This window comes from Chelmon rostratus, chromosome 12, assembly GCF_017976325.1.
Source record: "Chelmon rostratus isolate fCheRos1 chromosome 12, fCheRos1.pri, whole genome shotgun sequence".
NCBI classification, from domain to species: Eukaryota; Metazoa; Chordata; class Actinopteri; order Chaetodontiformes; family Chaetodontidae; genus Chelmon; species Chelmon rostratus.
In genome coordinates, this window is record NC_055669.1 from 18,965,987 (window position 1) to 18,989,653 (window position 23,667).

Genomic DNA, 23,667 nt, shown 5'->3' on the forward strand with positions numbered 1-23,667 from the left:
TTTGCTAAATGAAGTTGTATTGATCAGATTAGCGTTTAATCATTGATAACTAGAAGTTTGAAAAGGCTCATTTCTATTGGTAAACCACCACCAGAGGGCGTCTGTTACACAGTTACTGAGACTCTGTTTCCCCTGCTGCTGTAAAGAGTCCAGCACACCGGACCCAGCTGTTGGCTGTGGGTGTCAGTTTGTGGTTAAATCAATGGGAAAACTCATCCAGTGCCACAGATGTTCAAGTTGTCTTTCTTGTATACAACATTAAGTAGTTTGACAGGTAATTCTGTCACATTTACTTATTACACGTTAAATTTTTAGTCACGTTTTAATCCCTGAATCTGGAAAATAAAGAAAGACAGCATGACAACTAGAATGATGGAGGAAGGTAGCAGTAATACACGGTGAAAATATTTCAGGCCTGAAGTGAAAATGATACTAGAGTAAAAGCACAGAAGTAGCAGCAAAATGTAGTTGAAGTATTAAAAGTAAAAGTAACCTTCTCATAATGCAGAAAAATAGCCCACATGAGCATTATTATATTACTGCTTTCTTATTTTTGATACATGAATGTCTAAGCAGCATTTTACTGCTGTAGCTGGCTGAGGGAGCTACTTTAAAACATGGTATTTTTGGGTGATTTAATCTACAGCAGATCATCATAGTTATAAAACTGACCATGTTTTGTGTGTAAAATCTAAATGTGTAAATATCTGTCAAATAAATGTAGTGGAATAAAAAGTACAATATATCCCTCTGAAATGCAGTATAAAGTGGCATCAAATGGAACACTTGATTACCAGTAACTCAAATGTGTGCTTAACTGCAGTACTTATGTGAATATACTGAGTTGCTTTCAAAAACCGTAGCGAACAGCATAAACAGAAGCATATTTATGAAGGATAAACTGCACTGTTAATCTTCTTCAAGGTGCTTTCTGCATCATGACAATGCGCTATAATGTGTAAAATGTGATGATTAGCAAGATTAGTTCCATTCTCACAATAACAACACATGAATACGACCTGGTAACAGTGATAACTGTGTTTATTTGAAACTAGCCCAAACGGTTCATTTTTACAGCTCTTTCTGACACCTAAGAGACAGATTAAAATATATGTTGGAACACTGTTATAATCATTTAAGTGCAAACGATACAATGATACATTTGTCTACTGTAAAATACTACGGTCTATATAATACACTCTCTATGATATACATGGGGAATGTGTCGGCTGGATGTGAAACGGATCGATGGAATGTTTCGAGTGTGCAGAGACGGTCAGAATGAAAACAGAAACATAACAAGAAGAGTTAGAGCATATAGAGAAAGTTTCCATGCACACTATTTGGTTTACAAGGCTACTGTGCAAAAGTTGTTGCGTTTAAGACATTGAGCAATATCAATGTGATAGAAGTGTCATTAACTTGATGACAGATGAGTGCTCGCAGAGGCAATACGGTTGATCAGTTTACAGGCACTGAATGATGAGTTTATACATTCTGAATCTAGTAACTGTGCATTTTACAGCTCTGTAATTTCACATTAATTCCCAAATAATGTCCTTGGAGGTTTCCTGGAAAGAATCATGTGATTTGGTACCAATTATAGGTAGACTGTGATCAACTGTCATACTTCCCTGTAATTCCTAAACGCTAGCTAAATGCTAAGCTAGTGCAAGCTTGCGACATTTAGTCAGAGGATAGCAGTTGTTCATGTAAAAGGTGCCTACAAACAAATATAAAATTCAGTATGTATGAAGAACAGAGTTTCAACAGTGACTGAATGAATAAATATTTATTTTAAATCCAGCAATTTCATTCATGGAAATTCCTCTGGATGTCTCAAACAACTAATTAAACCAGCTAAAATAACAAGCTAAAAACACTAGATTTTCCCTTTGATTAGAGCTAATCTACTTTGTTCTTCCCAGGAAGCTTTCAAGAAATCCTTTGGAAATTAAAGAATTATTACAATAACGACTTTAATGACAGACTTGTAAAAGAAAGCATTACCCTGAATCTCTCTTTTCTCTATGCTGAGGGTCTATGTTTATCGCATCCATTATAGTCGCTCTGTCCCAACATATGAGAGAATTTTAACGTCAGCTGCAACTGAATCTGAAATGCAACCGGATAAATAAATACCCCTGAACTCTGTGCAAACCTCACACAATAAGCTGAATATTGTGAAGCTTTGTCACATAACTGGCCAATAACCTGAGGCAGGAGCAAATGAGCAGACATCTCCACCTCTTACAGCACTGGGAAATTCAGACATAATTAAGAAAATTAAGAGAAATAAATGAACGTATTTTCAATCTGCAATACTGACAGCAACAAAAAAAGCCAACATAGTTTGCAAATAATTGTGTTAACTACAATGCGTGACGGACAAATAACTGTACATAAAATCCCTAAAATTATAAATAAATGTATAAAACACAGGAATGAGCCTTTTCATGGGGGAATGGGTTCAAAGTTTTTGCTTCTCTGCTTCTTGCTGGTTCTCTCAAGTATGATATAAAAAAGGGTGGAACATTTTCCTGATGGGCAGCAGCAGCGTAGCTTATGATAACAACTGACCCACTCAAACCCCACAGTGCAGAACACGTGCAGAGAAGACGGGCAGGAAGATACTTGAGAAAGAAAGTGTCATTGCTGGACATCAGGCCTGCTCAGGGCATGCTGCCGGAGCCGAGGCCGTCCTTCTCCGCAGATATGGACTTGACCAGCTCCTCCACCCAGCGCACCTCAGAGGCCACCTGCTCAGCCAGGACCTCGTAGCGGTTTTCCAGGCGTCCAAACTTGCGCTTGAGGATATTCGCGGCCTGCATGGTGAGCCGGGTCTCTTCCTGGCTCCTCTTGCGCTGGGCTTGGGTGCGCTGCAGCTCTTGGCGGATGTGGCTCAGGTCGCTGGAGATGCTCTGGTTCTCCTCCTTGTACCAGCCCTCCTTCTCCTCGTATATGGACAGCAGCGCAGCCACATCCTCCTGGCACGAGCGCTGATTGCGCTCCAGATCCTTCAGGCCTTCCTCTGCCGCCGCAATCTCCTCGAGCACCTGGGAGAAGCGCTCGAAGTTGATGTACGTGTTGTTGGGTGGCATGCTGGAGTGAGACTTGATGGTGTACTCCTTCAGACGAGTGGTCTTCAGGCGTCGGCGCTCAGGCTTGTGGTCTCTCTCCTCTGGGCGGACATTTCGCCTCTTAATCACCTGGAGAGGATGATAATTTGATAACATACCCCGACCCATGTCAGATTTTTTGTGGCAGATACAATACTAATATTTGACTAAAAATCTGATAATCATAAATGCATTGATTTACATTAACAGGACATACTTATTAAGGATTTTTTAAATGAATACATAATGGAGAGACTGGAATTCCTCATATACAATATATATGCAACAAGCAAATATCTTCTGAAATATCAGTTTAGCACTATTTGATAATCAAGGAAAGAACAAATGTGTATGAGCTTCAGTAAATAAGTAAAGATGTATTTCTACAGCACTACAAAAATAAACTTAAAATGCTTTCCGATAAGCAGGATAGTATTATACACAAGTGCAACAACATAGAAACAAAAAAACATTACTTGAGAAAAGCAAGACGATATGAGTGAGTTTAAAATTCAGTTCAACAGTAAGGGGTAAACTTTTCCAGTGTTGAGGAGCAAAGACAGCTAAACCTCGAATAAACACTGGTTAGTCGACCTCAGAGACTTTTCATGACTTTATGGGAGCAAGAATTGAGAAATATACTCAAGGGCTTCACTGTGTAGACCCTGATAAGTAACTAAAATGTTATACAGAACTTTACACTCCACTGGCAACCAATGCAGGGAGGTCAACTCTGGGGTAATGTGCTGCCTGCACGTTGTCTCTGTTAGAAAATGGGCTGCAGCATTTTGAACTGTATCTCCACGAGCTGCAGTGTATAATGAACAACAATAATCTCATGAAAGCAGAAAAGCATGGATTAACTTCTCAACACTTTCAGATGATTAAGATAAATACATCTTAAAGATTGTTACGCTACATCACCAGATATTGATGCTAAATAAAACACTCACCTTAATCCAGGAGTGTTCAAGGCTGTCATCAATCGTCATTCTCTTCCTGCAAAAGAAACAAATCCACCAGTGAGAAGATGAAACTTCTGTATGTCTACACACAACAGAGGTTTCTCTTCTTTACTTTTGGTATAAAATCTGTTAAAAAAAGTTCATACTTGGGATCCTTGACCAGCAGACGGCGTATGAAGTCCTTGGCCAGCTCACTGGTGTTGCTGAAATACTCCTCATCAAAGTCATAGTTGACCGCTGAGATGTTTGTCAGGGTCTCCTGCTTGGTCTCGCCCAGAAAGGGTGAAGCGCCACTCAACCTACAGAAACACAGATAAAACCCTTTGCTTTATTAAACACATGGACCAGGAGTGAGGTGATTATTGTTGCGACAGATGTTAACGGCCAGTCACGCGTGATGTGACACAGTACTCACAGAATGTATGTGATTACTCCGATGCTCCTGCAGAGAAGAGAAGAAACAAACATGAATGAAAACTGACACACAGGTCAGTAAACAGCTTCAGAAGACAAAAAAAAAAACCCAAAACATGTTTACATCTTACCACATGTCCGCCTCCAGTCCAAGCGGCTCATAGTTCACTATTTCAGGCGCTGTAAAACACAGAGGAATGAACACTTTAATTCAAACCAGATGTGGAGATCTGAATCGTCCACTTACAAGGTTTAACTCACTTGCCGGCGTGGGCGCACACTAGCACAAAAACTGAACATTCTGACTCTGTGAAAAGGATATTTAAGAAAGGGAGAGAAACATGATCTCACCAACAAACTCTGGTGTTCCAAAAATGTTCTTGAACTCGTTTCCTGCTTTAATCTGATGCGCAATACCAAAATCAATCAGCTTGATCCTGGGGTTGGGGACGTTCTTATCCAGCAGCATGATATTCTCAGGCTGAAAGATAACGACAGGATAGCGAAACATTAGTAAGAGAATGAGGTTTTGATAATGTAAAGAGAGCTAAGAGAGTTACCAGGACACCAGCTAAGGTCTGCTTCTTCAGATCCACTTTAACAACATCAGTCTCTTGCTATCTCATCGCGTACTGGGCCAGCAGCTCAGAGACTGGACAGGTTATACTGGTCTAATAGAGCACACAGCAGCAGTATGATCAACAGTGATCTATGTTAATGAAGAGCGATATCTGCCACAAGTAACATGCTGTTTTTAAGTGCTATATGCCAGTAAAACAGCAACAACAGAAGCAGCACAAAGACACCATCAGCCACTTTTCTATCGAGGCGTCACTGTACTGGACTTTATCAACCAGCAAGAAACTGCACAACTGCAGAAACTAAAATAAATGAGTAATACTGCAAACAGTCCCAAACAGATGCCAGTAGCATTGCTAGTAATCAGAGCTTGGAATTACATTAACATCATTTTAACTCTTATGACAGAAAATGCTCAGGATTTGGTGATCAAAATGTCTTTGATACTTTTTTTCTTATTGTATGAAGGGTGTTATATAAATTAGATATTAGATCTTTTATTACAATTTACTGACACCTGGAAATACTGGGCTGTTGTAGCTGACTGAAATGAACAATGAAAGGAACTTGGCAACAAATTATTACAATTTTTTGTGGATCTTAAAGCCTCCAAATATAAAATCTATATTACCGATACAAGGAAAATCAGCCAAAAATATCTTAAGTATCAGTATCACAAGCAGCTTGATGACCATGTGTGTCCACATCTCTGTCCTGTCTTTCAGAAGGGAAAATCTCTGTAGATACTCATCTATCACACATAAACTTCTTGCACCTTAACAGCATTAACAGTGAGTAATTCTCACTGACACGTCAACTACGACTGCTAGACCAGAGCCTCACAAACAAGCTGTCTGAACCAAACAGACCACTGACCTTGAGATCAAAGTGTGCGATGCGTTTCGAGTGTAGATACTGAACGCCGTCCAGGATCTGCTTGAGAAACTGGGTGGCCTCCTCCTCAGTCAGAGACTCCTTCTCAGCCAGGAAGTCAAACAGCTCTCCTCCAGACACCAGCTCCAGGATCAGGATCACGTCGGTCTTGTTTTCAAAGATGTCGTGCAGGGTGATGATGTTGCTGTGTTGGATCTCCCTCAGGATGTTGACCTCGCGCTCGATCTCTTCGCGGCTCACCCCCCGCCGGCTCGACGACAGCCGCCGCTTCTTGATGAACTTGGCTGCGTACTCCACACTTGTGCTCTTTTCCTTACACTTACGAACGATGGCAAACTGTCCACTGCAGAGAGGAGAGAAGAGGTGGAGGTTAAAAAAACAAGGATAACATTGAACTGCTTGCCTTTTTTTCCCCCCAGTTTCACATTATTATAATATTTGAATTCTTAACTTCTGGCCAGAGAACATAAACCATATGGAGACATCTTGTGCCCCTTAAAATGAAGCAAAGTCTACTTGTGACCCTTCATCACAGATTATGGCCACTGTGTGGACATGAAGTTTTTCTTTCTCATTTGAAGGATTTTAAGAAGCTTGAAGAGAATCAATCATAAAAACCTCATCATGTTGCTTCAAGACTTTTCTAGAAATGAAAGTCTGCATCTTTAAAAACAAGAGAAGAAGGCAGGTTGGTGCACAAAATGATGCTGATGCTGATGACGATGATGATAAGATAATACCTGAGACGAGTTGATCTACATAGGAAACAAGTAGAAGTATTCCTGCTGAGCTGGCAGTGACTTTTTCTCTCGTTTGAAGAAACTTTAAGGACTCAAGTTGTAGAAATAAGTGACCAACAAAAAGGAGATTAGCATTATTGACAAGAACAGTGTGACCAATGTCCACCTGAGGAGAAAGAATTTCATAATGCATGACCATGCAGAGCAGTAAATGTTCTCACATTTAATGTCTGCATACCTTTCTATCTCACACACACACCTCTCCTTTAGAGAGTCTACACCACAGCAGAGGTGGAGAGGCACATTGAGGGGCAGTGACGTCACACTTTTGCTGCATTACTGCAGAACAAAATAGCTCAGGTAAAGAAAGTTGCTTTTGAACTATCAAAATTTGATGAGTCGTTCACAAACTATGAAACAGCGTAAAAAAGGTATTTAAGATGCTCTTGACACATAGTTAAATATTTTGGCGTTCATCAGATTGAATGTTTTGGATGGCCCATACTTGCTGTCCAAATGCATCTCAAACACATCTCAAGTAACTATGTGTGATTTGATTACGTCACGGTCACATGTGAAACTACAAACACTGGTAAACATGAAAAACTTACATCTGTGCTCAGCTGTACAGCTTGAAAGGAAAACTACTGCAGCTATCCGGTACCTTGCTTTAAAGCTTTATCTGAGTTGTTTCAGAAATGGAAATTTACTGCAATGCTATGCACATACTGCCCACTACACATAGTTTTTCCAGTGCTATCAGATAAACATTTGTATATACACAACTCTGCTTGTGTGTACACATGCCCTTCAAATGTAGCATAGGTGAATATATCCTAAAGCACCATAAATGTGTTTTGGACACATTCACACTTGTATTTAGAGATGTCCTCCACCCAGGACACACGTTGGAGTAAAGTGTGAACGGTGCCTTTTGTAACACCGACTACAGTCGAGGTATGGGACAGATGTTTTCAGACAAAAATGTGTTTTGTCAGAGAAGAAAAGACAATAAATACCTGCCCAGCTCCTCTCCCATCTCATAGTACAACTCAACATCCTCTTGCCTGAAGCCAGCCATGGTGTGCTGACTCTGATGACTGGAACAATGGCTCAAGAATCACTGAAATGAAAAAGATATAAACACAGTAAATACGGGCAGTGGCAGTAGTGACAACACAGTAACCAAAGCAAAGCCATGTTGGTAAGTCTAAATAAAAGTAAAAAAAATAAAATGATAAAAGTCTTAGTTAAAAGCCACAATTACCATCTTCCACCTACATGGCAATTCACCTCTGAGTACCTGGGCTTCTTTGCTCCTTATTTGGCCCGAGTCAACACAGCTTCAGACTCTCTGGCTGATGTCAGACCTCCGCATACCAGTCCTACTGACATCATCCCCTGCCCTGGACCAGCTATCTCTGACTCAATTAAAGGGACTGGGATTTGGCTACCCTGGCAAGTATTTTTCTCATTTAAGCCCGGTTTAACGTCAGCCACCGGTCCATAAAAAACACGGTTATAATGATAAGTAGTTCTGGTTGTAGCGTCTAACGCCTGTGGTAAGCGCTCTAAAAGATGCTGAATAGCGACTCTGCCGTTTACGTTAGAAGCAAGCAGCAGAGACATTTCCCCCTGTGAATATCCTTAGTGAAAACAGCACAAAGGTCGAGCTTATTCCCACAAACACAAAAGGAAACTCGTGGCGAAGGCACAACCTATTAACGCATTCAACACGAAGGGAATACAAAAAAAACTCAAACACAGAAATAAAGGGAATACCAGCGACGGAAGGTAGCTAGCTTAGCTGGTTAACTAGCTAACGTCAACGTATTGGGGTTATAAACACCGGCTTTTGCGGTTTGTGACAAGTATTACTTCAGCGGGAAAAACATAGGATTAGTAACAGTGATATACTAACAGAAAAGCATACATTTAACCAAATAACATGTGAAGATGTTGCTATAACGTATACTTACAGTACGATTGGCTACGAGTGCCGCATTCCCAACTAAAGTAGTTTTGTGTGAATTCCCAGACTCAACAGTGTCACGCTAGCTACAGTGAACACGGAACTTCCGGATTTCTGGTTCAAAATAAAAGTCGTACCAACCGAGTGGTCACAATAACAGCCGGCCACTAGTGTTATTTTTGTGTGTGTGGGTGTGTGTTTCAAAAACGTTATGTCTATAGCATTTGCGGTTTGCTAATGACAAATATTTGGGGCAAATAATATATAATGTTATCTATTATATTATATTATATATTATTATTATTATATTGTTATTTATTATACATGGCGCCTACATAATGTGTAGGTATATATATGAGCTTGTAAAGCACCAGTAATGGTTACTCGCGCAGTGGTGATTAATTTCCACTCTGTCTGCCCCTAATAATTCTCAAAGAACACTGACAGCATACCTTGCATACTTAAACATATTCCAGTAAGCTGTGTACTAAGTGTAGGTTTGACATTGTAAAACACCACTGAGGACACCACGAATAGTGTTGTTTCAGGGGTTTTCGTTGTTTTTTTTAAACAACCTTCAAAGGACTTCACTTTCAATTACACAGAAATTAGAGTTTGTGAACAACAGAAGTTGTTTTTGTTTTGTTTTGTTTTGTTTTGAGTCAGTCAGTCCGTCAAATGAAAGAAAAAAGAAAAATGATTTATGCAAACTTATTTCTTCACCAGCATGTTGGATGAACATTTAGACCTTCGCGTGGGAGGATTAAGTCAGCGTTAAATTCCTACAAAATGAGAAAACATATTGAATATTAAGCATATTAAGAAAAAATACTATTTGGTTGTCATTCAATAGCTGCATGGGGAAACTGATTCATGTCTAAAAATCCTGGATTTGGCCCTGAAAAGCACTCTATAGTGTGTTGCGAAGTGATAGGTACACTGTTAAAGTTTATTTGCAATTTCAAGTGTAAAAAAAACTGTGTTCAAAGTTAATTGAAACAATGCTTTCTCATTCATATATGCCACAAATAGACCTGCGTCTAAGCCTTTCTCTTTGAGAAGTTGTTTGAAATGTATTTTTAGACCACGCAAATATTTACACTCAAGACAAGGAAAATACTTTTGATATAGAAAGGGTTTTCTTCGTGTAAAATGCTTTTTTACAATCAGAGGACACCTGCAAAGTAGAGTAGGCTTTACACGCACAAAATGAAATCTATCCTTTTATTCTGAAGGCGGTTTTCGCTTACGTTCCGGTGTTGTGTCGCTTGGTGCATGTAAATATCCGGCAGAAGGAAGAACAGATGGAATGACATCATGCTGAGTGAATCAACCCGCTGCAGTACGTCAATGAATAACAAGATCGAGCATGCAAAGACTAAAGTGGGACTGAGGTCAGTCAAATAACACTGAGGTACCATTAGGTGACGCGGACACTAAAGTAAATAGAAAATAATAATGCCATTCATATTGTAAATATTGACCTATTTTCCTATTTAGACTGAGGTTATGATGCGAAATGATCCCAGGATGAATGGATGAATATATATAAATATAAAAAATGAATTTCATTTACGCGGAAATCAATAAGAAATACAAGAGACCCAAGTCATTTAGTAACCGTTCATATAACATATCAACATAACCTTGAGAATATATAATGAGCATATGAGAAGATGCTGACTAGCAGTTATACTGGAGGCTGTCCAGTAAACTGTAATTATAGTGAAAATACAGGGTTATGGATGGAAAGCATAGCTACCGCCTTACCAGCCTTGACTTCAAGAGTCCAGATCATGTGTTCCAGGTCCACAAATGTATCAAGGACTTCTTTTTCTGTAATGTGCAGCCGTAAGAGCTTTGATAGAATTTATTGCAAGTAGCATGTACCAAACTCTTTTCAGTATTAAAAAACAGGAACAGACCAAACTCCTCAATAAGGAGAAAAAAATAATTCACAAATAAATAAATTGAATCAAATAACGAAACATGCATATATAAATGCAAAAATGAAACGGAATATAATGAGATGGTCATAATTTAATTTATTAAAAATCTTATGATAAACCTGAACATGAAATCAGTTCATCTGATCTGAAACTTGTGTTTTACAACCGGTCTTCCTCTTTTAAAGGTCAACCGCTCAAGCACTGGTTAAAATAGACAAAAATGGTTAGTAAACTTCTGCTTTAAACGAAACGATTGACAGCCAGACTTTTTTTTGTGTGACTGACATAGACTTAAATCAATCAGGGACGTGATTTCGGGCTCGTGACGGTCACAGCCAATTACAAATCCAGAACAGTAACATGGGCGTGGCTTGTTAGAACAGCTGGTGGGGGGCTCATGCTAGGGGCTCGAGCCGAGCGGTTGGTTGGTAGATGGGGGAAACAACAACAAGCTAGTCATCATGAGGGTCCCTGAAACACTGATTTGGGCCGCTTTTCTCATCCAAAAGGTGAGAGAGACCGAGTGTATTTCTGCCAAAACTGTGTATTTGTGCGTTTACTTAGCATTGCGGCACGTGGCTGACAAAAACATATTTTTTCTAACCGTGTTCTGGGATTATTAGCTTGGATGCTATGACTGTTAGCTTGCGGAGATCACCGTGGGCCCCGGACACCCACACATCACTCATCTTTTTGATGTAGCTAGTTAACATTAACGAAGTCGCATTATTGCTGATTCACCACGACACTGAAACACTTACAAGGTTTATGACAGACTACGTTTTAGTAACGACTGATAGATATCGGGTCGGCAAATGTTCGCTAACAACTCACATCACGATGGTCATAACGTTAAAATTTTAGTAACGCATCTGAAATTGCGATTTACGGGTAAAATATTTCTCGGTTGATCGTAACGTCAGTCTGTAAATTATTGAAGCCCACTGGACCTTGATCTGCTTCGTCAAAGACATTTATAACAGTAGAAACAGACCGTTTTTATAAGTACAAAAAAGGTTTGCTAAATTATAGGTACTTTCAAGTCATAGGCTTACAATAGCTATAGTCAAGGCTTAAATAATGCTAATGTAGGCCATCACCATATCTTGCCAGTTTGTTAGGTCCACCGAGCTAAAACTACTGCAGTCTAATAAGGTTACAAGAACCCTGCAACAGATGGTAACTTTGGAAGCTGTAGTTTGCTATGTTGTTGAACTGCGTATACTGAAACGTGATCATAATATTTTGTTCACCCCATTTATGTCAGAAAGGGTTGACTAAGTTATATAATTCAACAGCACTTCAGACTACAATGTATATACCAATATAGAGTTTACATATTATGGTAATATTATGATACAGAAGTGATCAATGCTGAAAATGTTTGTAAAATGCATGTCCTCTAACTCATGTTGGTAGGGATGAATTGGATGTGTGGAACTATATATATATATGTGTATAAATATATACACACACACCCACACAATATCATCACTGGGCATGCTCCTCATTTATGGTCTGTAATCTATGAGGGTACAAAGTGACTTGAGTAAAAAAAAAAAAATGATCTGTCGTATTTAGCTGTTGTTTATGTGGATATTAAATATTATGTCCAGTGTGCACGGATTTCATTTTTTTAAGATCTGTATGAATGTTGTGTATGTTGGGACCATGTCTGAAATAATTAATTTGTATAATCCCTTGTTGTTTTCTTTTGGATTGGTGTGTTTTCTCGATCCGTAAGTACATTAAGGAAAAACCTGGCTACCAGCCCATTTATTCTGTCAGAACTTAATTAGTCGGCAGTCTTCAGCCCAAAAAAGTCCTAGATGCTAGTGCACTTTTTCATCAATATTTTGTTTTATTTGTTTGTTTTTGTTATGTTTTACTTTGTTTTACCTTGTTACACTACTTCAGGTGAAAGAGCAACAACAGTTCATGTGAGGCTGGAAATAATGTTTATGTGTATGATCCAAACAGTTAGAGACATTTAATGGACATGTGGAGTGATGCAGACGCTATTGTCATGTTTACAGGTGGTGGGAGAGTACGGCATGGCCCATTTCAGTGACAAGGGCAAGAGCAAAGGAAAAGATTACTGCATTTTCTTCAACTCCCAGTGGGCACGTCTACCTCAGGACCTCAATAAGGCAGTAAGTCATGAGTGAGAGACAAGAGGTGTAACCAGGTCTTTGTAGGCAATAATGAGTCTTTCCTTACAAAATGCTGCACAGCTACACAGAACAGAGGGGATAAACTACAGTGGGCACTTATCTGATCAATAAAATGCTTTTTAGGAGGCCTTGTACAGGATGCTGAAACCTGATCGCCGCTCTTATTGCCTGTTAGGACTCTGGCAGCTTCCTTCTGTACCAACGGCAAATATTGGAGATATTTGCGACTGATATCAGAATATGATGAGTTATAGTTATCCACTCTGCAGGAAATCAATGCACGGATTACAGTTTGTAGGTCATTAGCAAATAAACAGGCTCTCAGTTTCGGATATAATTGTATCATTAGAAAAAAGCCTAAAGGAGTCTTGTGCTAGTCTTTAACACAAAGCCTTTTAAAATGCAGAAATAGCCTCATACATCTATTATCAAGGAACAGACTGCATCTGTATTGACTCCAGTCTTTTAGTAGCGACAGGCATGATTCATCTTATTTTCATTGATTCAAGAAGCTTTTGAGGGCCAGCTTTTTCAATAGGCTATTTCTCAAAAGCCTATTCAGAATAAACCTCAAATAAATGCTTTGTCATTAGCAAATATGAAATAGTTTATAGTTTATATTAAAGTGGCAATCTTGAAGATTTCACTTCTGGTTGATTTGGTGCCACCTGTAGTTACTGGTGGTAACAGCAAATGTAGTTTGATACTGCAGGTCACTGAATTCTGGGGTCAGCAAAACAAACTATTGTTATTATTAAAGACATTAAGCAATAATTTGGCTTTTTCCATCATTCTGTGAGCAACCGAGATCTGATTTTATGCTACACACTGCATGAGTCTGCAGACAGCAGGTTGAAGCTGAAAAGAGTTGGTTATGTTGCTGAGAAGTTGGAGGTGTGTAGCCTGTTGCCAATATTTCACACCGATCCCCTGTGAAAAAAAAAAAAAAAAGCTAAATGTGGCTACTTCATTAAAAAACACCTTTGTTTTGCCAGGTAGATGCTTTAAATATGAAGGTGCAGCAGTAGGAAATATATAGTTTGCATTAGCTGTAACTAAATACAGCATTTTTTTCCAGGAATGTCACCACAGGCACCCAGTTCGTTACGCTGCAGATATATAAATATTGCAGTAGTTTCGTCAGTGGGCCAAAGGTTCAGTCAGCATTACTTTAAGTGTTAAACCATAACAGGAGTCTCGCCAGCTCTGGTTAATATTGCAAACCTTTTGTCTTGAAGTCACGTCTTCAGATCTATGACCTGACAACATCGGTCCTGTGCTCGCCCTCTGAGGTCCCAGAGGGGGGCTTCCCAAATCGCATTCCCATGGTGATGAGAGGAAACTGCACTTTCTATGAAAAAGTCCGACTGGCCCAGATTAACGGCGCCAAGGGCCTTCTCATTGTCAGCAAGGACAGACTGGTAACCCTGCGTAGAATTGTAAACATCCTAAGGCTGTTGCTTGTAGTCACTGACCATCAAGATTAAATTGATTTTGTCACTTTTATTTTAATTACAGACACCACCAGCAGGAAACAAGACTCAGTATGAGGAGATTGATATTCCTGTAGCACTGCTCAGCTACTCTGATATGCTGGACATAAGCAAGGTGAGCCATTGACACAGAAGACACACCAACCTCTGTCTAACTGAAGGGTCCAGTTTTTCTATTCCTGATCGCTCAGTGATGTTAATTAACTCTAAACATCAAACAATCTGACAGCAGAGGCAAATGTCTGTAAATTTCACTGTGGGTAGTAGACAAGCACAGATACAAAATTGATTTTTTGCCAAATGTAAAATAATGAATGTTTAATCAGAATGAGAGGTATGTTTTCATATGTACCAATTTATTAGACTCCTGACTTAATGCTGTTTCTAAATCTCGCAGACCTTTGGTAAAGGAAGACTGGTTGCCATGTACGCACCCAATGAGCCGGTGCTGGACTACAACATGGTGATCATCTTTTTGATGGCAGTAGGAACAGTCGCCATTGGAGGTTACTGGGCCGGCAGCAGAGACAGCAAGAAGTAAGTGGGCGTGATGCAGGGATAGAGCTGATGACAGTTAATGTGGGCTGTTTCTCCACAGTTGTGAATGCTTAGTTAGGTTTGAATGTTACACATGTACAGAAATAACTCATTGCAGACAGTGATGTACTGGAGGGTAAATTCATTAAAGCCTTTTCTTGTCAGAATAGAGGATACCCATAATTTGTTGTCAGTGATGATATAGCTTGCAGTGACAAGCCGACTTTGTACTGGCATTGTACATAACATTATTACAGTATTCAGACTTTCCTTCTTCCTGTGCACTGCATGCCTTGCTTCTAGTCCTGAAGGCTAAATTTAAATCAAAGCCAATTTATCAGGGGAGTTATCTCCAGGGAAAATTAGTCATCGTTTTCTTGGCAAAGAAGTCAAAGGTGTCTGACTGCTCAGTGTTTCCTTTTCGAGGAGCGAGCACTCGTCTCTTCTTTTAAATCCACACAGTCTGCATTGTACCGCTGCAGCTCCACCAAAGGGCACTGTTGTTTATTTGAGGCCGAATGAGTGATTCACCAGTTTAAGCCAATCCCTGTCTGTCCTTCCTGATGGAGTTGCCAAGGTGACTAAGGGCACAGTCAGATGGGGCCTCTGACGCACAGGACCGCGGGCAAAAAACATTTTGGAACATGAGTTGTGTGTTTTGAACTCGGGAAGGAAGCAACCGCGAGCCAGCAAGTCAAATGATGGCAAATATTGAGTGTGGATGGTGTGATGATCATCCTGGCAAGTCACCAACCATCAGTACTGTTTAATAAAAGAAGTGAAAAGACAAAACCCAAAGGCTGGCTTGCTGCATTGCCTTAGACCAGGCATCTCAAACCGGTTCCATAAAGGGCCGCGTGGCTGCAGGTTTTCATTCCAACCCAGGAGGAGCACATCAGGCCAACCAATCAACATCAAGGGATCACTTAGTTGTCAGCTGAAGACTGAGATCAGCTGATTAATTGATTCCAGCCTGGTGTGTTCCTCCTTGGTTGGAATGAAAACTTGCAGCCACGCGGCCCTTTATGGAACCGGTTTGAGATGCCTGCCTTAGACTATTTTGCTTAATAAGCTGGCACGAGCACATAAGTGTGCATAGACGCAGATCTTTAGTCCGTGGAATCATGAACGTCACAAACAGGCCTCCCCAGGGCAGCATGCCTCTCTGAATTTACATTTCTCCCCCTGCAGACGCTACATGAAGCACAAGCGGGACGACGGTGCGGAGAAGCAGGACGAGGAGACGGTGGACGTCACCCCCATCATGATCTGCGTGTTCGTGGTCATGTGCTGCAGCATGCTGGTGCTACTCTACTTTTTCTATGACCGCCTGGGTACGACAGAGGCACTCACATTGAGCTGAACACACAAAATGTAACACCCAGTGTGTTGCTCTTGATCAAAGATACTCATTCATGTTTTGCTCTTCGGTCAGATGATTCACTTATATGTGACCAATAGATTAATAGTGGTTCCAGTCCTGGCTGCCCAGTATTTATTGCTCTGTGGGGGACGGTTTGCATCTCAAAGCCAGTCTGTAATTTTTCCCTCATTCATTGTGGTCTGGCGTGGTTCAGTAAGGCATTTGCTTGGGATACAGTCTGTGAATAATGACTGGCAGTGCTTTGCTTGGTTGACACATAGTCTCAACTTCCACTTCCTTGCTTTTTCTGAGCTTTCAGCTGCATCTCACAGGCTTCCTTGTTTACGGTGACTGAGACATGAGTACAAACACCTTTCAACACCTGGTTATACAGTATAAGCGCACCACTTACCAGGCTGTCATTTGTCTTTTCTTCTCATTTTTAAACTGGATAAATATAGCGGTTGTTTTGGAAACGTTGAATTTCTTCTTAGAAATCGTCCCCCGATGCTTAGATACATTTAAAATGATCACTCACATGTCATCACTGCCCAGAAGTATGTGTATAAATGGTTTTCAGCTGCTGAGAAGCAGGATTTATAATCATAAGATTGCTATTGCTGGTTAAATGCCCAGACCATCCATCTGAACAAATCTTCGACAGCAAAATGGGTTAATGATTCCTCCATTTAGCTCCAGTCTAAACTCAAGATTCCTTCAGGCTACTCAAGACACAGCAGGCTCTTTATCCTCATTTCCTCTGGCAGAGCTGCTCGCTGTCCAGCATTATGAGGCTGCAGATCTGAATCTGTGAACTTCTCGAGTGTAAAGGCTGGCTGTGCTGTGAAAGAGCGCAACGGCTCATATAACATTTGCCCGACAAACAGATAAAAAAGAAACCGGCAGCTGCTGACAGACCGTTTGGCGTCTTTGAAGAGCTGTTGTACATTCTCCCAGCAGCTTTAACACTGGACACACAGTGAAACTGATGCCACTATTCAGATATTTAAGGACCAGCTTTGTTAAAGAGCACAATAACAAGTGTATTTCCTCAATTGGATATGAGTGGATATCATGTGATAATATGCACTAATCTCCCACCCGCCTGCTGTTTCCTCACTGTTTAGCCATTTGGGTCATAGCCATCTTCTGCGTGGCCTCCTCTGTCGGCCTCCACAGCTGTCTGTGGCCTTTTGTCAGGAGACTCCCTTTCTGCAAGTGCAGGTGAGGTCTAGCTGCCCAAAAAGTCAATTATCAGCACGTGTCATATTGTTTTCTGAATCTTTGTGAAAGTTTTGTAAGCTTTGTCCTGGGTTCAGATTTTGGACAAGCCCTCATTTATGTTACAACCAGCTCTCTAGGAGGAAAAGTAGCAACATGAAACCAGATGGATTTTGGTCAAAGAAAGTTAGACTGGTAAGGTAGCTAACTTGGATTTGCAAATAACAAGAAAAGGAGCTGAACTACAAGAGAAAAGGGCCTCAGGTATCTGTTAAATCAATTAGATCTGGCCTGCTCTACTCTTACCTGTCCAAAACCAAAAGCATTTGAAGCAGCTCGCCTGCTCTCAGGGTTTCTAAACATAGGACTTCTGAGTGTGTGTGTGCGTTCACAGAAACGCTAACTCCCCAGGTAGTTAAGCAAATCCCTCGGTTTCACATTAAAACTAAGGTCTGATCTCTTTTAACACTTATGGAATATAGACAGATCTGAAGCCACAGTGCCCGACTCACTACTTGACAGAGAATATGAGGAAATTGCATCCTCTTGATTGGAGAGCTGGCCTGCCCTCCAGTCAGGGTCTGCAGGACAGCCGTGTGTCGGCATCAGGGCCAACCTCACACAGGGGAGAACATGTCCTGCTTTATACATGCAAAACATTTACAGGTATTTATACCTGCAACTTAGGTCAGTGATAGAAAAGGAGCCTCAAGGTATATTAATGCAAGTGAATGTTGAATGAAAAAAACCCTGTACACTGTTGATATGAGCTGTATTTATCCAGATTGTTTTTATTGATTTGTGGACCTCCTTCTGACCACAGGGTCCCAGAGAACAACTTGCCGTACTTGCACAAACGGCCGCAGATCCGCATGCTGCTGCTGTCGGCTCTCTGCATTGGCGTCAGCATCACCTGGATGGTGTTTCGCAATGAAGACCAGTGAGTGCAGAGAGGAAGTGTGCCAAGAAACCCAGCCAGTCGCTGCATTTGAGTCTTGAATCCTCTTTCATGATGTGTTGTGTGTTTCATACAGCAAGATTACCACTTGAACCACAGTACACACCACTTCATTGCGGGTGTTGAATGCTTTTTGTGTGTCGGGTGACAGGATGGTAGCATTTTTCTGTCTGTGCTTGATAACATGTTGCAGGTACATTATGATGATGGTGTGGGCTGACTCACAGTCTTGTTTTGCACCCTCCAGGTGGGCGTGGGTGTTACAGGACGCTCTGGGGATCGCCTTCTGTCTCTACATGCTCAAAACAGTCAGACTCCCCACGTTTAAGGTGGGCCAGCTCTCCAGGAAACTATAACAATGTACAAAGTGTACAAATATGCTTTTTAAGATTTTAATTGTTTTGCTGAATGATCAATTTTTAGCCTGTGTACTGTGTTAGTTGTAAACTCACCTGATATGTTTTTCTGTCTCTGCAGGCTTGCACCTTACTACTAACGGTCCTTTTCGTCTACGATGTTTTCTTCGTATTTATAACGCCCTTCCTTACAAATGTATGTCAACACTGCTTTCACATGTATGTCTGCTGTCTCTGTGACTGTGCGTCATGCTTACGTCACCCATGGCCTTCTGTCCGCAGAGTGGGGAAAGTATAATGGTGGAGGTTGCGGCTGGTCCCTCTGACTCCTCCACACATGAAAAGGTGGGCTTGTTTTCAAATTCCACAGCTCCGCTCAGCTCAGAGGAAAAGTGGCCGATCTAACGTTTGTGTTTCCTCCAGCTTCCCATGGTGCTCAAAGTGCCACGGTTAAACTCCTCTCCCCTGGCTCTCTGCGACCGGCCCTTCTCCCTCCTGGGCTTCGGTGATATCTTGGTACCAGGTGATTAACTCTGTCATCAGACCACAGGGAACTGAAAGTGCTTAAAGCTTATTATGTGTTTTTTTTTTCGTGGTCACAAACAGAAAATTATTTAACCACCGAAAAACCACGGCCAACCGATTTAGACTGTCCTTGGAGCAGAAAACCTTGATGTGTTTCCCAGCTATGTAAACACAGAACTACTTAACACCCACACTTTTATGGCTGCATATTTAATGCTGTAGAGTTTAGTTTAGTTCTCAATCATCTATTTTCTGCCATTTCCTTGTGGAATATAACACTTCATTCACTCAGATGATTAAGATTATGTCCGGTGTTGGAATATGATGAACGCCTCTTTGTCTTTCTCCCGTCAGGTCTGCTGGTGGCGTACTGTCACAGGTTTGACATTTTAACACAATCCTCCAGGATCTACTTTGTGGCCTGTACGATCGGTAAGTACGTGGGCAGGGGGCTTGTGAGGGTTGTAGATGGTGACACGTTACTGTGGTGTTCTGATGAGCCCCATTCGGACGGGATTAACATTACAGGGAGGAGGTGAGGAATCAAGCATCACAGGACGTGGTCTGTAATAGACCAGTCCTGACCTGTAGCAGACATTGAATTAGCTTTTGCAGTGTCTTGCTCTCCTGCTTTAATTTTTTCTGTTCTATTATGGTTCACCAAAGAAGCCCATGTGTTGGTGTCAATATGTTTCCATCCTCTATTTTACCCAAAAGTCAAATTTCACACTGAGCTGATGATAACAAATGAATAAGGTAGTTCTATGAAGGACCAGCAGCCCTTCCTGCAGGAAAACCCCCCAGAAATTGTCTTTAAAATTCAAGGACGTCACTCTAGAGGCGATTTTAATCACAGGAGGACCGAGGAAAAGCAGTCTGTAACTGCGGCTGTGATTATTGTTGGGATGGGGGTGAAATATTGCCCGCATAAGCCTTCCAGATGAGATTAAAAATCACTGAGCGGTGCAGGTAATGTTAAAATCGCTCCACATCCCCTAGAGAAATAAATCCAGTCCTAATGGGCCTTCATAGTGTAAACCTGCATCATTTGAAGCGTTGGCTCGACACGACTGGACTTTGAAACCGTTGACCTTTTGTGTGCCGTCTCTCTCTCTCCAGCGTACGGCATCGGCCTGCTCATCACCTTCGTGGCCCTGGCCGTGATGCAGATGGGTCAGCCGGCCCTGCTCTACCTGGTGCCTTGCACTCTGCTCACCAGCCTCGCTGTAGCGCTGTGGCGCAGGGAGTTGCCCCAGTTCTGGACTGGAAGTGGATTTGTGGTGAATACCAGTTTGATATGACTGCCTACCGCCGAAGAACAAAAAGACTTTAAAAAAAAAAAAAGAAAACACAAAAAACATCTAGTTAAATAACATGCCGAGTAACGTAGAATTTTAAGTTGAGTAATCCCTTTAAATAATTCCATCCGTTCCAACTGCCTCTTTCTGTTTCACTGTCCCCCTCCTTCCCTCCCATCGCTGCTCCTTGCCCTTTATTTTACTGTGGGTGTGCTCTAGTCTGCTGCTGAGGGCTCAGCTGTCTGTGAATGTCACTGCAGGTATTCTATCTGCGCTTGCTACTTCACACTCTACCATTAAAACATCCTGATCTTACTTAAGCTTCCTTTTGTTGGTCATTTTTCCCTTTAGAGCACTTTGTTTTCATTTTTCTTCATACACACGTGTGTGACAGAGTACTCAAGTTGTTATGGGTGGTGCTCTTGGTGATGTAGATTAGCTCAGGTATTTTCTTAAATAGACTGGTTAGCATGTGTTATCTGTGTGGTTTAGCGGGAGTCACCCATGTGGGGTTTTCTTTGATAAGCTTCTCCTTTCTTTGTTCATATCTGGGACTTTCTATCTTTGTGTACAGGAATACCTCTGACAACATTAAAGCTCCTTTAATTGGGGTTAAAGTGGTAAAGCAGGATGTTATGAATAAAAACATTCCATTTAGCCTCAAATCTACCTGTGGACAGAGGAATGACTGTATATTCTTTGGTTTTGTCTAATCTGCAGCTGCTCTGTCTCCTGCTACCATCATTACATGTTGTTGACTGCTTGACACAATACAGCCATCTTATATAGACTCTTCTTTTTGTCCCCTACAGCCTGCCATAGTGCTCGCACCAATCAACTGTACACAAACTGCAGAGCCACAGATAGAGGGGCCCTCGACTAAACCGGAGCCCCAAACCACAGAAGCCACCAATCAGAGCGAAGACTCACCCCGGCACCCGCCTCAGGAAACGCCCCCAGCTGAGAAAGAAGAGGATGAAAACAAATCTGACTGAAAGGACATCCAGTACGGCATTTAACATTTTAACACTTTACGTTTTATTTGTTGTGGAAGTTTTTTTTTTCTACATTGTGTCTTAGTCATTGGACATTTTGAAGTACGGACGTTTATTTGCACTTGGTGCGAAGGGAAGAGCAGAGGAGGTCTGTGTTTTCTGAACGGCTGGCTCAGCGGGGCACCGGGATTGGACACACAAGGTCGAGGCATTGAAACACCCCACAGCTTCTTCTACTAACACGGTCTGTACCACCTCTAAAGGGAATGAAAAGCCAAATCTGGAAGCTCCACAAGCTGCTGAACACTATATACTCCCACTAAGCCGAGGCTCCTCACAGCCCCGAAAGGCCCGGTCACATCAGAATGAAATTATTTTTGTGGCAAAAATCAGTTCATTTCAATGGAATCCATGAGAATGGTTGATTTATTTGGGTGACGTTATAAAAAAAAAAAAAAAAAAAAAGAATATGTGGATAAATCTAAAATCTATTTTGATAATCGCGATTATTTTGGTAATTCTTTTAAGCAAAAACAAGATTTGGTGGGCCCAGCTTCTCACTTGTGAGGGTTTGACCCTTTTCTGCATCATCCATGAAAGTAAACTAAATATCTTTAGAACTATTGATCAGGCAAAAAATGTAGTTTGGGCACTAAGAAATTATAACAGGCATTTTCACTATTTTCTGACATTTTAGAGACAAAATGATTAATGGGGAATCCGCAATCATGTAATCATCAGGTCAGTCGATAATGGAAATAGCCGTTGCAACCTTACAGATATGAGACGGGCCTCAATGCCACGCATTTTGAGTCAACTGTGTGAACTTTGTCCTGTTGGCGAACAAGCTTCTGAACTGAGATCTTACTTTCCTCCTTCGATAACTCTTTACCAGATGAAATGGTGTACAGTCCTGAGAACAGAAATGCCAGAGCGGAATTAACGGCCCAGTAAAGATAAAATAGAAACAAGATTAGTGATGAATTGTGACTGACTTGCTATCATGTTTTAAGCTGGCTAGTGTTGGCGGTTAGCTCACCAGCTACCATAGTTCAGTCACCAGACCTCGAGAACCAAATCTTTCGCTGTGTCACTTTCTGGTGTGACAGGGCCTTAAAGGTCTTTGTATGCTTGACGTGAACTTTTACAAGATGTGTCATCTGACCATGTCGAAAAGCACATGTGTTTGTAGATGTTACAAAAAGCTGCACGCGAATGCAGAGTTGTAAGAGTGCTGTCATAGAGATGCAGTGCACAAATGGAGATCACGCTGTCGTGGCTTGGTGTGTGATCGTGTAAAGTAGGTGTGTTTGTCTGTTTTGGACAAATTAGCATATCTGTCAGATGCAGCCCCTGTTGTCCAGTGTCAGAAAGGTGCAGAGGAAGACAGGTTTAAGATGCAGTTGAGACGGTTCAATAAGTGATTCATGTCAAGCAAACTGAGACCCTCATCCTCAAAAGCAGATTAACGCTGTGTTTCCACTGAACGTATGGCTCAACTCAACTTTTGCTTATTTTGATTTCGTTTTCCACTGTAGGTGATACCCCCTCAATGTAGGCGGGATTCCTAGCTTAGACATCACCTTCAATGCAAATGCACTGGAATATCATTTCCTTTGAGATCCTTTCAGTGGGATTTTGTAGGCTGCCATTTTTTAAAAATGTAAGTCAGTGAATAAGAAAAATTGTGGTTGCAATTTGGGGTTGGCGTGCAGGATGTCCGTATTGCACAAATGTTGATTCTATTGACAATTCTCTATGACCGGTCAGCGGTCTGCAGAGTTTTCAATCCGCCATTAACTATTGGCTTAGCTCACGACCGAGGTGATGCCAAGAAAATACCAGTACCATCCGCAACTTTTGCCCGTGGAAAACCAGAAACGGTTCCAAGCGAGTCGAGCCGAGCCGTCCCACAGCGGAAATGTGGCAAAACACATACACAGTACAGAACGAGCCATTTCAGCTGTCTTCCAGAGTCAGAATGTGAAGTACAGCAGTGAAGTGTTTCACACACTTTAAAATGTGGTGCTATCGTGGTTGTTGAGTCAAAGCAATTAGATTTACTTATGTTTTTTCTTTTTTCCTCTCATCTTACTTTAGGTGAGGGATGGGTCA

The 23,667-nt window shown here is 41.3% G+C and overlaps 2 protein-coding genes across 6 annotated transcripts; one reads left to right on the forward strand and one right to left on the reverse strand.

Annotated features, from left to right (window-relative positions):
- Window positions 1-1,034: 1,034 nt before the first annotated feature.
- On the reverse strand, window positions 1,035-8,748 carry dapk3 (death-associated protein kinase 3). 4 transcript variants are annotated; one of them, XM_041949963.1, is made up of 9 exons: window positions 8,691-8,748; window positions 7,731-7,834; window positions 5,954-6,314; window positions 4,850-4,979; window positions 4,630-4,678; window positions 4,500-4,526; window positions 4,231-4,383; window positions 4,073-4,118; window positions 1,035-3,209 (listed from the first exon to the last, which is right to left on the reverse strand). In XM_041949963.1, exons 2-9 carry the CDS (start codon window positions 7,790-7,792, stop codon window positions 2,673-2,675), a joined length of 1,365 nt encoding a protein of 454 aa, XP_041805897.1. In that variant the 5' UTR covers window positions 7,793-7,834; window positions 8,691-8,748; the 3' UTR covers window positions 1,035-2,672. The 4 variants fall into 4 exon arrangements, with proteins under 4 accessions (XP_041805897.1, XP_041805900.1, XP_041805899.1 ...); XM_041949966.1 differs by lacking the exon at window positions 8,691-8,748 and adding an exon at window positions 8,005-8,023; XM_041949965.1 differs by lacking the exon at window positions 8,691-8,748 and adding an exon at window positions 7,993-8,011.
- Window positions 8,749-11,053: 2,305 nt separating this feature from the next.
- sppl2 (signal peptide peptidase-like 2) lies at window positions 11,054-22,058 on the forward strand. Of its 2 annotated transcripts, none has more exons than XR_006007265.1 (15): window positions 11,054-11,141; window positions 12,669-12,785; window positions 14,045-14,227; window positions 14,325-14,414; window positions 14,697-14,836; window positions 16,028-16,170; window positions 17,327-17,423; window positions 18,244-18,360; window positions 18,626-18,707; window positions 18,856-18,930; window positions 19,017-19,079; window positions 19,158-19,257; window positions 19,614-19,691; window positions 20,379-20,658; window positions 21,370-21,495. XR_006007265.1 is itself a non-coding variant. In XM_041949962.1 (15 exons), the coding sequence occupies exons 1-15, from the start codon at window positions 11,094-11,096 to the stop codon at window positions 21,550-21,552; spliced, it is 1,677 nt and encodes a 558-aa protein (XP_041805896.1). In that variant the 5' UTR covers window positions 11,054-11,093; the 3' UTR covers window positions 21,553-22,058. The 2 variants fall into 2 exon arrangements, 1 of the variants encoding a protein (XP_041805896.1); XM_041949962.1 differs by having other exon boundaries at window positions 20,379-20,539; window positions 21,370-22,058.
- The last annotated feature ends 1,609 nt before the right edge of the window (window positions 22,059-23,667 follow it).

What these genes read in the sequence shown, in the direction of transcription:
- dapk3 (XM_041949963.1), bottom strand. Translation starts at nt 7,792, where the DNA reads ATGGCTGGCTTCAGGCAAGAGGATGTTGAGTTGTACTATGAGATGGGA. An exon ending in TCGCACACTTTGATCTCAAG is followed by an intron (nt 4,980 to 5,953) that starts GTCAGTGGTCTG and finishes GTTATCTTTCAG; the next exon opens with CCTGAGAATATCATGCTGCT. An exon ending in GGAGTAATCACATACATTCT is followed by an intron (nt 4,384 to 4,499) that starts GTGAGTACTGTG and finishes GTGTTTCTGTAG; the next exon opens with GTTGAGTGGCGCTTCACCCT.
- sppl2 (XM_041949962.1), top strand. Translation starts at nt 11,094, where the DNA reads ATGAGGGTCCCTGAAACACTGATTTGGGCCGCTTTTCTCATCCAAAAG. An exon ending in CCGCTTTTCTCATCCAAAAG is followed by an intron (nt 11,142 to 12,668) that starts GTGAGAGAGACC and finishes TCATGTTTACAG; the next exon opens with GTGGTGGGAGAGTACGGCAT. An exon ending in CTTTGTGGCCTGTACGATCG is followed by an intron (nt 19,692 to 20,378) that starts GTAAGTACGTGG and finishes CTCTCTCTCCAG; the next exon opens with CGTACGGCATCGGCCTGCTC.